The sequence below is a fragment of the Bos indicus x Bos taurus genome, chromosome X (assembly GCF_003369695.1).
Source record: "Bos indicus x Bos taurus breed Angus x Brahman F1 hybrid chromosome X, Bos_hybrid_MaternalHap_v2.0, whole genome shotgun sequence".
Lineage (NCBI taxonomy): Eukaryota > Metazoa > Chordata > Mammalia > Artiodactyla > Bovidae > Bos > Bos indicus x Bos taurus.
In genome coordinates this window covers 70,206,194-70,220,916 of record NC_040105.1, presented here as the reverse complement: position 1 = coordinate 70,220,916, position 14,723 = coordinate 70,206,194, and the positions used below count along the sequence as shown (strand labels likewise).

The 14,723-nt window shown below is 36.5% G+C and overlaps 1 protein-coding gene across 1 annotated transcript in view; it reads left to right on the top strand.

Moving 5' to 3' along the window:
- LOC113888074 (fibronectin type III domain containing protein 3C1-like) overlaps positions 1 to 14,723 on the top strand; it is a 64,479-nt gene that overhangs the window by 23,574 nt on the left and 26,182 nt on the right. The window contains exons 17-21 of the mRNA XM_027535402.1: positions 284 to 402; positions 527 to 632; positions 3,799 to 3,905; positions 4,110 to 4,223; positions 5,216 to 5,365. Of these exons, the coding sequence (XP_027391203.1) occupies positions 284 to 402; positions 527 to 632; positions 3,799 to 3,905; positions 4,110 to 4,223; positions 5,216 to 5,365 (596 nt within the window). The remainder of the gene's footprint in view (positions 1 to 283; positions 403 to 526; positions 633 to 3,798; positions 3,906 to 4,109; positions 4,224 to 5,215; positions 5,366 to 14,723) is intronic.

The following is a 14,723-nucleotide window of genomic DNA, read 5'->3' as shown; positions in this document are numbered from 1 at the left end:
TCTTCGTGCAATATCATAGAGCAATTATTCAAAGCCAGGAAATTGTCACTGGTATAATACTATTAACTAAACCCCAGAACTTACTTGGATTTCTCCAGGTTTTGATAATAAATCATATTTACTAACTGATCTAGTATGATTTTATGGTTAATTCTATGGGGAATATAATTAATTACTGTAAGTAGGTGATTGGACAGTAGTTAACTTCCAAAATGGTATATACATGAGATAAGATTTATAAGCTACCTATAAAAATTGGACAAATTTGCTTCTATCCCTTCAGTGAATTTCTGGAACATAATCTACAATGGAACCACAACGGAATTTCTATACAATCACCTGCAACCTGGTACTACATATAAATTAAGAGTCTTTTGCACTTCACCTATAGGCCATAGCCAGGTGAGAAAAGAGAGAAAGAAAAGTTTTTAAATTGAGTATTGAAATGAATTGTATAATATTACTAAATGTTTTACAAAATTAAACTTGAATTCAGTAGCCATAAGGTACTTTGTATTTTTCTTAGCCTTCAGATATATTGACTGTTCAGACACCTAATCTTTCTCCTGCATCTTGCCGTCCTCCACCCTTGAATGGTAAAGTGCAGTCCAAAGAAAGCAACATCCAATGCAGTAAGGCTTCTTCTGTGATTTGAATTACTGACTTAAATTTCCTGTTTTGTAACTTCTGATTTTTATATTGATATATTTAGTTGGCCAAAAAGTTTCTTTGGTTTTAAGTAAAAATTAAAGACACATTTTTCATTTTTACCAAGAACTTAATTGAACAACATGTTCACAGTTTTGTTCCACTGCCTTCTGCCATTTTTCAGGCAACTTCATAACTCCATCTTCCCAAAACTTTCTTTTTGAGCAAAAGACTGTTCCAGGTGCCTTTTACAGTATTCCAGGGAATTTAAATTTTTTCTATTAAGAGAATTTTATAAACACTGAAATAAATGGAAATCTGAAGGTGAAATGTCTGGTAAATATAGCAGATGAATTAGGACTTCCCCGACAAGCTGTAACTGTTTTTGCCTGGTCACCAAAAAATGTGCAATCTTGTATTATACTGATGGAAGATTATATGTTTTCTGTTGATTAATTCTGGTGCTTTTCATCAAGTGTGGCTTTTAGTTGGTCTAATTGGGAGCAGTACTTATTGGAATTAATCATTTGGCTTGCCAGAAGGAGCTCATAATACAGGACTCCCTTCCAATCCTACCATGTACACAATATCACCTTCTTTGGATGAAGATGCCTTTGGTGTGGTTGGTAGTGGTTCATTTCATTCAACTCATGATCTCTTCCATTCCACATTATTGTACAGTATCCACTTTTCATCATCCATCACAATCTGTTTTTAAAACAGAATGTTTTCATTATGTTTAAATACAGAATCATGTGAGGAATTACGATCAAGAAGGTGTTTTTCTGCTTAACTTTTGTGGACCCCAAACATCAAAGTGATTAACATAACCAAGCTGGTGTGATTTTCAACACTTGATTTGGATATTTGGAGTATGTCAGCTATCTACCACGTGGTATAACATTGATTATTCTCAATGTTTCAATTTGATCCCTATCAACTTCAGCTGATCTACCAAATGTGGAGCATCATGGAGGAAGAAATCTCAAACAAGAAACTTCACAAACCACTTTTGATATGTTCAATCAGCCACAGAATCTTCTCCATATCTTCACAAATCTTTTTTGGTGTTTTTATCTTTTTTGAAATAATAAATCATAATATGCTGAAATGTTGCTTTTTTTCTTCCATCTTCAACATTAAAATAGCTACAAAAACTCACCAATTTCATTGTCTTATTAAATGCATACTGATATGATAGCTGTTACAATACAAGCTTACAAAATTGTTTTCAATGAAGTTAAAGGCAACTAAGCTCTTGTTCAAGCTGGTTTTAGAAAAAGCAGAGGAATCAGAGATCAAATTGCCAACATCCACTGGATCATCGAAAAAGCAAGAGAGTTCCAGAAAAACATCTATTTCTGCTTTATTGACTATGCCAAAGCCTTTGACTGTATGGATCACAATAAACTGTGGAAAATTCTGAAAGAGATGGGAATACCAGACCACCTGACCTGCCTATTGAGAAACCTATATGCAGGTCAGGAAGCAACAGTTAGAACTGGACATGGAACAACAGACTGGTTCCAAATAGGAAAAGGAGTACGTCAAGGCTGTATATTGTCACCCTGCTTATTTAACTTATATGCAGAGTACATCATGAGAAACGCTGGGCTGGAAGAAGCACAAGCTGGAATCAAGATTGCCGGGAGAAATATCGATAACTTCAGATATGCAGATGATGCCACCCTTATGGCAGAAAGTGAAGAGGAACTAAAAAAACCTCTTGATGAAAGTGAAAGACAAGAGTGAAAAAGTTGGCTTAAAGTTCAACATTCAGAAAACGAAGATCATGGCATCTGGTCCCATCACTTCACGGGAAATAGATGGGGAAACAGTGGAAACAGTGTCAGACTTTATTTTTCTGGGCTCCAAAATCACTGCAGATGGTAATTGCAGCCAGGAAATTAAAAGACGCTTACTCCTTGGAAGGAAAGCTATGACCAACCTAGATAGCATATTGAAAAGCAGAGACATTACTTTGCCAACAAAGGTCCATCTAGTCAAGGCTATGGTTTTTCCAGTAGTCATGTATGGATGTGAGAGTTGGACTGTGAAGAAAGCTGAGTGCCGAAGAATTGATGCTTTTGAACTGTGGTGTTGGAGAAGACTCTTGAGAGTCCCTTGGACTGCAAGGAGATCCAACCAGTCCATTCTAAAGGAGATCAGTCCTGGTATTCATTGGAAGGACTGATGCTAAAGCTGAAACTCCAGTACTTTGGCCACCTCATGCAAAGAGTTGACTCATTGGAAAAGACTCTGATGCTGGGAGTGATTGGGGGCAGGAGGAGAAGGGGACGACAGAGGATGAGATGGCTGGATGGCATCACTGACTCGATGGACATGAGTCTGGGTGAAGTCCGGGAGTTGGTGATGGACAGGGAGGCCTGGCATGCTGCGATTCATGGGGTCACAAAGAGTCAGACATGACTGAGCAACTGAATTCAACTGAACTGAACTGAACTGAAGCTCTACTAGAGCCATCTTACAGAAAATAAATGAGCATTTTGGCCAGCTCAATATAAATCTATTAAAACAGAATAAATGGTTTTCTTTTAGTGCAAAATCAAATAATGTCTAGAAAGTTATTTCTTGGTAATTAAAATCAGAAAAAATTTAAATGGGAACTAAAAAGTTAACTAACACAAATTGGTATAATTTGAACTTTTTGTTACTTTAGCATAAAGTAACTTTTATATGTTTAACATGTCTTCTTAAATTATATTGTGTTTTTAAGTACCATCCTTAAATTTTGCAATTTTTAAGTTAATTTTGTATATTTTTCAAATAGTAGGAAGTTGCTAAATAACACAGGGAGCCTAGTCTGGTACTCTGTGATGACCCAGAGAGATGGAATGAGGGTAAAGAGAGAGGCAAGACAGCAGGAAAGTATACATATGTGTGTGTGTACATATATATATATATATATATATATATATATATACACACATACATATATGTACATGCATAATTATGCTGAAGCCTGTCATGCTGCAGTCCATGGGGTCGTGAAGAGTTGGACATGACTTGGCAACTGAAAAACATATAATTATGACTGATTTGCATTGTTATATGGCAGAAATCAACACAAAAACTGTAGTTTTTCATCCATTAAAAAAGAAAAATCAAAAAAAATGTATATTTTTACAGACAATTCTCCTACAAAAGGAAACTCTGAAGCACTTACAAATGTCAAAAAGGTAAATGGCAACCAAGATGATGCACAAGGGCACTCTGGCACAGAAGTGAGATGCACAGTGAGTAAATTCATTCCTAGAGAATTCAGTTTCTGGTTAAAAGCAACAAATAAATCTGGGGAAACTAAATTGTTCAGCTAATCATTTGTAGTTCATTTCACTTTGGATGAATACATGCTTCTACTTCTTATCAAGGTGGGGAGTGAACATACCTGCACAATCATTTGTATGTCTGCTTATTTGTTTGTTTGTGTTTATTTGTAGTCTGGATCTCATTCATCAACATGTGAAACTGCTCCAGTCCCAAGCCCTCCTACTCAATGTGGTATACCTGTTCTAACCTGCAAGAGTCCAACCTGTGTTGTTGTTAGTTGGGAAGTACGATCTCAGTTTATTAGTTTTGATGATATAAAAGCACAGTAATTGGTTTAGAAATTGCTTTTAAAGTCTATAACTCCCTAAGGGTTCAGAGTCTAGATTAGTCTGGACCATGGTTTTAGAACACACCTAAGACCTGTTGCTAGTGCTATTAGAAAGGCAAAGGCTATGGTAATCCTGCTTTCCAAATCTTATATTTTTGAAGGATAATAAATTTAGAAAACCAAAGAGACAATCAGTATGCAACCAATTGAATTTTTGAGACTAAAATAAAAGATAATAAAATTAAATCTATTTATAGTTTTTTTAAAGTTTCATTGGGAAAACTCTGGTAGTTTGTTTGCATATAACCACAGTATGACACATAAGAAATGTGACTGTGAAGTAATGAAGAATTTTTTTTTAATGTACATCCATTTGAATATTTTCCCCTTCAAACTAATCAAACTCAAAAAGAATTGGCCTAGTTATTAAGCCCCCTAAGTGTCTTTGATTTTTTTCTTCCCTTTTCCCCAAATTCTAGTAGAGAATTTTTAGCATTAACAAAAAAACCTTTAGTCTGATAATAATAAATGATTACCTATAATGAAAGAGATTGCAAAAATATAAAGAGAGAGATATGAATCACTTTACTGTACACCTTAAATGAACACATTATAAATCAACTATATTACAATAAAAAATTTTAAAAATAATAATAAGTGATTGATCTGTTCACACCCCTGTATAAAAGCCAGACAGTACTGGGCTTTGTGTTTGATCCCACTAGTATGTTGAATTATCCAATCCTTTCTCTTAATTTTATTTGAGCCATTTAACATTAATTACAGTGTTCAACATTATGTTTATTTCTGTACTTGTCTATATTTCATTCCATTTAATAGATTATAGGCTTTGACACTGAAAGGATCATATTGTTACTTTCCATAGTATTGAGTATAGTGACTCCTTATGGAAAGAGCTAAAATTTTTGTTTTTGTTGCATTTTTCAGATTCCTGCGTGTAATGTTGCTGAGATCACTGATTACAGATTAGAGTGGGGACAAACTGAAGATTCAATGCACTTGATTTACACTGGCCCTTGTCTGAGCTATGAAGTTAAAGGTCTCATTCCTGCCACTATGTATTTTTGCAGAGTTCAGGTAATCCTAACAGTTCTTCCAATGTAAGCAAAGTATTAAGCTATGTTATTCACATTCATAATATACCATTTCCAGTGGAAAGACCAGAAGGGAGTCACAGACTTCCAAATCTTAAATATTCATCATATCCAGCAACAACATTCTGGGTTCCTTTATCTTGATTTTAAAGCCTCACATGATCTGGCACCTACTTTCTCTTTTTAAATTTGTTTATTTTTTAATTGAAGGATAATTGCTTTACAGAATTTTGTTGTTTTCTTTCAAACATCAACATGATGTCACCTACTTTCTATTTCAACTTGATCTGACATTATTTTCTCTTCAGTTCTATATTTCCCAAATTTCCCTGAACTCACTTGAAATGCTTTTATAAAACACTGAATTCTGAACCTCCACTCAGACCTACTGCATCAAAATTTTTAATCCAGAAATCTACTAATCTGTATATTATAAAAGCACCCAAAGTGATAATTATCATTAATTAAGAAAAACTGCACAAATCATACCAAACAAACAAGTCTACTGCCACCCCAAGTATGTTTTGTACATTTGTTCATACTGGTTGTTTGGCTATCTTGTTCCATAAAGCCAAGCTTCTGCATGAATGCTTCCCTGGATACCTTAGGTGGAAATGATCCCTTCATCTTCTACTAGAATTAAAAAAATTATAACTTTAAGGTTTGGGGAAACGGCCTACATTTAGAATTACCTGATATGTTGTCCATATAGTGTTAAGCCATCAAATCCTAGGAACCCTAATACTGGTACCTGAGCTGCATGTTCCAAATTGCCTTTCATAACTGGAAGTTGGGGGGTTTTTTAAGTATTTTTTTTAGAAAAGAATCCTTTGTAATATTTTTGGATACCCTTATTTTTGTATTAGAAAAATGCTCTCCCAATATATATTTATTAGACAGCCACCACAATAGTTCAAAGAATAGGGGAATTTATGAACATTAAAGTTGCTTTAGTGGGTCAGACATTAATGGTGAGACATTAATTAATTTTAAAGATATTAGAGAGGTAAAAATCAATGGACTAGCTTCTAGCCAAGACAGAGTTCCCCCATAATTCCCAAGTCTTCCCTCTTACAACCAAAAAATCCTGAGCATAAAACAACAAGCAAACATGGGAAAACTCTGAATCGTGGAAAGAAAGAAAAATGTGGAAGGAAAAAAATCCTGGGGAACTCACAACTTGAATAACACAGTGGTGAGCCCTTGGACTTCCTTATCATCTCCCATATAGCCCAAAAAGGGTGTGAGAGAAGTCTCCAACTCAAAATTTCCAAAAGGGACAGACAGAACAAAAACTCCAAGAAAAGCCTGTTTCACCTCAGCCCCAGCAAAATGACTGGCAATAGGGTAGCCTAATAGAAGAAAATATTGTTCACAATACCCACTTTACTCCACCCAAACATCAAGAGAAAAATTACACATATCCCTATCCTTCCCCACCCCTGAAATTTCAACAGGCCAAGTAGGAAGCTGACTATCCAATTTACCCCAGAAGCAAGCAGCATGCTCTAATTTTTCTAGCCAAAGGTATCAGTTTTGGCAGGGCCAAGCAGGTAATTAATCTTCCATCCTCTGCCTGGCAGAAGCAGGCAGTACTCTGCTTCCATTCCCCTGCTAACTGGTGTCAGTATGGCCAAGCAGGGAGCTTCCAGTCTTCCATACCTCTCTCATGGAAGCAGGCAGCAGCTCTCTAATTCCCCTGTAAGAGTAGTGTTGGCAAGCTCAGCCTCTACCCCCACCCAGCAGCAACATACTGAACAAAGTGGTATGATTCAGGCTAGTTAGCTCTCTACTTTCCTCCTGCCTGTGTCAGTGAGACCCAGAGTGAAGCTGAACTTACATGTCCACCTACTGGCACTGAGACTGAAAGACAATATGGGAAGCAGAGCTAGTCAGCACTCAGGCCCACCTGCCTTCACCTGCTGTCAATAGGTTCCAGTGGAGAGCTCAGTCTCCATATCTTCTCACCCATTAGAGAGGGATCTAGGTGTTGAGAAAGCTATGCTATTTGGTGCCTCAGCCTCCCCATTCTCTTCCCTTGGTGTCATTAAGACCCAGCTGGTAGCTGAGTTTACACTTCCACCCTTAATAAAGAGAGGTGTTAGTCCTGCACTTTCCATCTCCATGGTATTGGCACAACCCAATGAGGAGTTGAGTTTATACCCACACTCAGAGACAGTGATGCAGTATAAATAGTTGCCCTACTTTTCCTGGAAAGAAATCAAAGGGGCCTAGACAAGAGCTGAACTTCCACCCTACCCAACTTTTGCACTATACCTCTGGAGGGATACAGTCTACTAAATTCAGTTCAATTTAATCGGTCAGTCATGTCTGACTCTTTGCAACCCCATGGACTGCAGCATGCCAGGCTTCCCTGTCCATCACCAACTCCGAGAGCCTACTCAAACTAATGTCCATTGGGTTGGTGATGCCATCCAACCATCTCATGCTCTATCATCCCCTTCTCCTCCTGCCTTCAATCTTTCCAAGCATCAGGGTCTTTTCCAATGAGTCGGTTCTTCGCATCAGATGGCCAAAGTTTTGGAGTTTCAGCTTCAACATCAGGCCTTCCAATGAATATTCAGGACTGATTTCCTTTAGGATGGACTGGTTGGATTTCCTTGCAGTCCAAGGGATCTCAAGAGTCTTATTCAACACCACAGTTCAAAAGCATCAGTTGTTCAGCACTCAGCTTTCTTTCTAGTCCAACTCTCACATCCATACATGACACTGGAAAAACCATAGCTTTTGATTAGATGAACCTTTGTTGGTAATGTTTCTGCTTTTTAATATGCTGTCTAGGTTGGTCATAGCTTTTCTTTTTTTAATTTCATGGCTGCAGTCACCATCTGTTTTTTGTTGTCTTTTTTAAACAGTCTACTAAAATATGATTAAATGAGATCCAGGTCTCATAGTATAGTATTCAAAATGTCCAGAATAAGTAATCATTTGTCATAAGAAGAACCAAGAAAATCACAACTTCAATGACAAAAAAACAACAGACTCTGTGAAGTAAGTCAGAGGTTTGAGTTATCTGAAAAGGGCTTAAGCAGCCATCAAAAAAATATTCTGACCAGTAATTATGAGTTATCCTGAAACAAATGAAAAATATTAAAAATCAAAACAAAGAAATAGAAGTTGTAGAAGAAAACCAAATGGAAATTACAGAACTTAACAATACAATAACAAAATAAAAACTTGATTGGATGGGCTTAATAGTAGAGTGGCAATGACGAAAGATATAGTCAGTGAACTTGAGGACAGATAATAGAATTTACCCACTCTGAACACCAGGAAGGATTTAGAAAAAAAAGAAAAAAATTAATGATTTCAGAGATATATGAAATAACAAAATACCTAATGTTCATATCATTAAACCCCAGCAGGAAAGAAGAGAAAGAGTAGGAATGAAAAATTATTCAAAAAATAATAAAAAGCATTCCAATTTGGGGAAAAACATAATTCAAAATATTTTAAAAGATGGACAAATCCAAAATAATATAAACCTGAATAAACCCACACAACTAAGCCACATCTTAACTAAATTCTGGAAACAAAAAAGAAAGAAAAATATCTTAAAAGTACCCAGAGGAAAATGGTACACTACTTATAGGTGAACATCAATCCAGATGACAAAGGATACCTCATCTGAAACCATGGAGACCAGCAAGAAATGGCACAACATTTTTCAAGTAGATAGGAATTGGCAACTGCAAACTATATCCAGTAAAAAATATTCTTCAGGAATGAAAAGAAAATAAAGACATTCTCAGATGAAGGAAAACTAAGAATTTGTTGCCAGCAAAACTACCCTTAAAAATATCTACAGAAAGTACTCTAAATAAAAAGGAAAAGATAACAGAATAAGGTTTAGAACTTCAGGAAATAAATAACATTGGGATTTTGACTCAAGATGGTGACATATGAGTCCTGAGCTCACCTCCTCCCACAGGCACACCAAAACTATAGCTATACAGTAACAACTCCCTCTGAAAGAAGTCCAGGAATATTCTACCCAGCAAAGTTATCCTTCAGAACTGAAGGCAAGATTAAGAGTTTTCCATGGGAAAAAAAAATTCACAGGATGGGAGAAAATATTTGTAAATCAAGGGACTGAAAAGGGATTAATCTCAAAAATATACAAACAGCTCATGCAGCTCAATATCAAAAAAGCAAACAACATAATCAAAAAATGGGCAGAAGATCTCAATAGACATTTCTCCAAAGAAGACATACAGATAGCCAACAAGCCCTTGAAAAGGTGGTCAATGTGGCTCATTCTTAGAGACATGCAAATCAAAACCACAATGAGGTATCAGCTCACACCTGTCAGAACTGCCATCGTCAAAAAGTCTACAAACAATAAATGCTGGAGAGGGTGTGAAGAAGAGGGAATCCCCCTACGCTGCTGGTGGGAATACAAACTGGTACAACCACTATGGAGAACAGTGTGGAAGTTCCTTTAAAAACTAAAAACAGAGCTACCATATGATCCAGCAATCCCATTTCTGGACATATATCCAGAGAAAACCATAATTCAAAAGGATACATGGATACCAGTGTTCACTGCAATAGCCAAGACATGGAAGCAAACTAAATGTCTGTCAACAGATGAATAAGATAAACAAAATGTGGTAGATAGATAGATATAGATATAGATAAAATGGAGTATTATTACCACTGAGTCATCAAAACAAATGAAGTAATGACATTTGTACAACATGGATGGACCTAGAAGTTATAATACAGTAAAGTAAGTCAGACAAAGACAAATATCATATGATAACAGCTACATGTGCCATCTAAAAAAAATGATACAAATGACCTTATTTACAAGACAGAAACAGACAGACTCACAAATTCTGAAAACAAACCTATGTGTACCAAAGGGGAAAAGAAGCAGAGAAGGATAAATTAGGAGGTTGAGATTAACATATACATACTACTATATTTAAAATAGATAACCAACAAGTACCTACTATATAGCATAGGGAACTCTACTCAATATTCTGTAATAACCTATATGGATAAAGAATCTGGAAAACAATGAATATAAGTATATGCATAATTGCATCACTCTGCTGTACACCTGAAACTAACACACATTATAAATCAGTTATACTCCAATAATTTATTGTTTTTATTTTATTTTTATTTGTAGGATAATTGCTGTACAGTGTTATGTTGGTTTCTGCCACACAACAACATGAAACAGTCATAAGTACACATATATCCTCACCCTCTTGAACTTCCTTCCCAACCCCTCATCCCACTCCTCTAGGTCATCAAAGATCACCTGGCTGAGCTTCCTGTGTTACACAGCAACTTCCCACTAGTTATCTATTTTATGCATGATAACATACATGTTTCAATGATACTCTCTCAATTCATCCCACTTTCCCCCTTCCCCAAAGTGTTCACAAGTCCACTCTCTACATCTGTGTCTCTATTCCTGCCCTGCAAATATGTTCATCAGTACCACTTTCTGGATTCCATATACATGTGTTAATATACAATATTTGTTTTTCTCTTTCTGACTTACTTCACTCTGTATAACAGTCTCTAGGTTCAGGAGCCTCAATTCAACTGACTCAAATTCATTCCTTTTACGGCTAATATTTCATTCTATATATGTACCACATCTTCTTTATCTATTCATTTGTCAATAGACATATGGGTAGCTTCCATGTGCTGGCTATTGTAAATAGTGCTGCAGTGGACATTGGTGTCCATGTGTCTTTTTGAATTATGGTTTTCTCAGGGTATATGCTGAGGAGTGGGATTGCTGGGTCATATGATAGCTTTATTGCTAGTTATTTAAAGAATCTCTATACTGTTATCCATAGTGACTATATCAATTTACATACCTACCAACAGTGCAAGAAGGTCCCCTTTTCTCCAAATCCTCTCCAGCATTTATTGTTTGTAGATTTTTTTATGATGGCCATTCTGACTGGTGTGAGGTGATTGTAGTTTTGATTTGCATCTCTCTAAAGCTCAACATTCAGAAAACTAAAGTCATGGCATCCAGTCCCATCACCTCATGGCAAATAGATGGGGAAACAGTGGAAACAGTGGCTGACTTTATTTTGGGGGGCTCCAAAATCACTTCAGATGGTGATTGCAGCCATGAAATTAAAAGATGCTTATTCTTGGAAGGAAAGTTATGACCAACCTAGACAGCATATTAAAAAGCAGAGACATTTCTTTACCAAGAAAGGTCCATCTAGTCAAGGGTATGGTTTTTCCAGTAGTTATGTATGGATGTGAGAGTTGGACTAGAAAGAAAGCTGAGCACCAAAGAATTGATGCTTTTGAACTGTGGTGTTGGGTAAGACTCTTGAGAGTCCCTTGGACTGCAAGGAGGTCCAACCTGTCCATCCTAAAAGAGATAAATCCCTGGTGTTCATTGAAAGGACTGATATTGAAGCTGAAACTCCAATATTTTGGCCACCTGATGCAAAGAGCTGACCCATTTAAAAAGACCCTGATGTTGGGAAAGATTAAAGGCAGGAGAAGAAGGGAACGACAGAGGATGAGTTGGTTGAATGGCATCACCGACTCAATAGACATGAGTCTGGGTAAACTCCAGGAGTTGGTGATGGACAGGGAGGCCTGGAGTGCTGCGGTTCATGAAGTTGCAAAGAGTTGGACACGACTGAGCGACTGAACTGAACTGAACTGAATAATGAGTGATGTTGAGCATCTTTTCACGTATTTATTGGCCATTGGTATATCTTCTCTGGAGAAATGTCTGTTTAGGTCTTCTGCCCACTTTTTGATTACATTTTGTTTTTCTGGTATTGAGCTGCATGAGCTGCTTGTATATTTTGGAGATTAATCCTTTGTCAGTTTCATTTGCTATTAATTTCTCCCATTTGAGGGTTGCCTTTTTAGCTTGTTTATAGTTTCCTTCACTGTCCAAAATCTTTTAAGTTTAATTAGCTCTCATTTCTTTATTTTTGTTTTTATTTCCATTACTCTAGGAAGTGGGTCAAAGAAGATCTTGCTGCAATTTATTTCAAAGAGTGTCTTGCTTGTTTTCCACTAAGAGTTTTAATGGCCTTACATTAAGTCTTTAATCCACATTAAGTTTATTTTTGTGTACAGAGTTAGGAAGTGTTCTAATTTCATTCTTTTACACATAGCTCTCCAGTTTTCCAAAACTACTTATTGAAGAGGCTGTCTTTTCTTATTGTATATTCTTGCCTCCTTTGTCAAAGATAAGGTGCTCAGAGGTGTATGGGTTTATCTCTGGGTTTCTATCTTGTTCCATTGATCTATATTTCTCTTTTTGTGCCAGTACCATACTGTCTTGATTACTGTAGCTTTCAGGGAGGTGTTCCAGACAAATAAGGGCTAAATGCCTTTATCATCATAAGTTCAGCCTTATAATAAATGTTAGATTTCTTTAAGCTGAATGAAAAGACACTAATAAGTAACATGAAAACATATAAAAGTATAAATCTCACTGTTAAAAGTAAATAAACAGTTACATTAAGAATACTTTAATGTTGTAATAGTGGTGAGTCAGTCCCCTATACCAAGAAACCTATATATCTAATATGAATATTTAAAAACAAAAGTACTAAAAATAAGTATAACTATAATAATTTGTTATCAGATACATAAGATTAAAAGATGTAAAATAGGACATCAAAAACATAAGATGGGGAACAGATTAAAAATACATACCTTTAAGTATGTGTAAAAACTTAAGTTGCTATTAACCTAAAATAGACTGTTATAAGAAGTTTTACATAAGCCTTAAGGTAATCACAAAGCAAAAACATGTAATTGTCATCTAACTGCTAAGTTGTGTCCAACATTTTGGCAACCCCATGGACTGTAGCCTATCAGGCTCCTCTGTCCATGGAATTTCCCAGGCAAGAATACTGGAGTGGGTTGCCATTTCCTTTTCCAGGTGATCTTCCTGACCCAGGGATCAAACCTGAGTTTCCTGCATTGGCAGGTGGATTCGTTACCACCAGGGAAGCCCCTCAAAACAGTTACAAAATATGAAGACGAAGGAATCTAAGTATATTACTACAGAAAGTCATCAAATCACAAAGAAAAAAGCAAGAGAAGAAAGGAGCAATGGAACACGAAACAGAAAGAAAACAATTGCCAAAATAGCAGTAGTAACTCCAAAGTTATCAATAATTACAAATACATCAAATTCTCTAATCAAAAGGCATAGAGTGGGTGAAAGGGCAAAATTGCAATAACCAACTGTATGATAACTACAAGAGACAATCCAGCTTTAAGGACACATATAAACTGAAACTGAAGGTATGAAAAACAAAAATCCTTGCAAATGAAAAACAAAAGAAGCTATACTTATATCAGACAAAATAGACTGGAAAGCAAACACTACAAGAAGGGTCAAAGAAGGATATTATATAATGAAAAAGGGTCAATCCAACAAGATGATATAACATTTATAAATGTTCATGCACTCAACATAGAGCCCCTAAATATATAAAGCAATACTAACAGACCTGCCCCCTTCATGGATCACAGCCTTGTCATGGTGAAGGGGCTTGTGTAACTCAATGAAGCTATGAGCCATGCTGTGCAGGGCCACCCAAAATGGACAGGTCGTAATGAAGAGTTATGACAAAACATGGCCCACTAGAGTAGGAAATGGCAAATTACTCCAGTATTCTTGCCATGAGAACCCCATGAACAGTATGAACGGGCAAAAAGTTTTGACACCAGAAGATGAGCCCCCGGGTCAGAAGGTGTCCAATATGCTACTGGGGAAGAGTGGAGGACAATTACTAATAGCTCCAGAAAGAATGAAGCAGCTGAGGAAAAGCAGAAATGACACTCAGTTGTGGGTGTGTCTGGTAGTGAAAGTAAAATCCAATACTGTAAAGAATAATACTGCATAGGGATCTGGAATGTTAGGTCCATGAATCAAGGTAAATTGGATATGGTCAAGCAGGAGATGATAAGACTGAACATTAACATCTTAGGAATCAGTGAACTAAAATGGACAGGAACGGGTGAACTTAATTCAGATGACCAGTATATCTACAACTGTGGGCAAGAATCCCTTAGAAGAAATGGAGTAGCCTTCATAGTCAACAAAAGAGCCCAAAATGCAGTACTTGGGTGCAATCTCAAAAACAACAGAATGATCTTGGTTCATTTCCAAGGCAAACCATTCAACATCACGGTAATCCAAGTCTATGCCCCAACCATTGATGCTGAAGAAGCTGAAGTTGACCAACTCTATGAAGATCTACAACACCTTCTAGAACTAACATCAAAAAAAAAAGAATGCCCTTTTCATCATAGGGATTGGTAGGCAAAAGTAGGAAGTCAAGAGATAC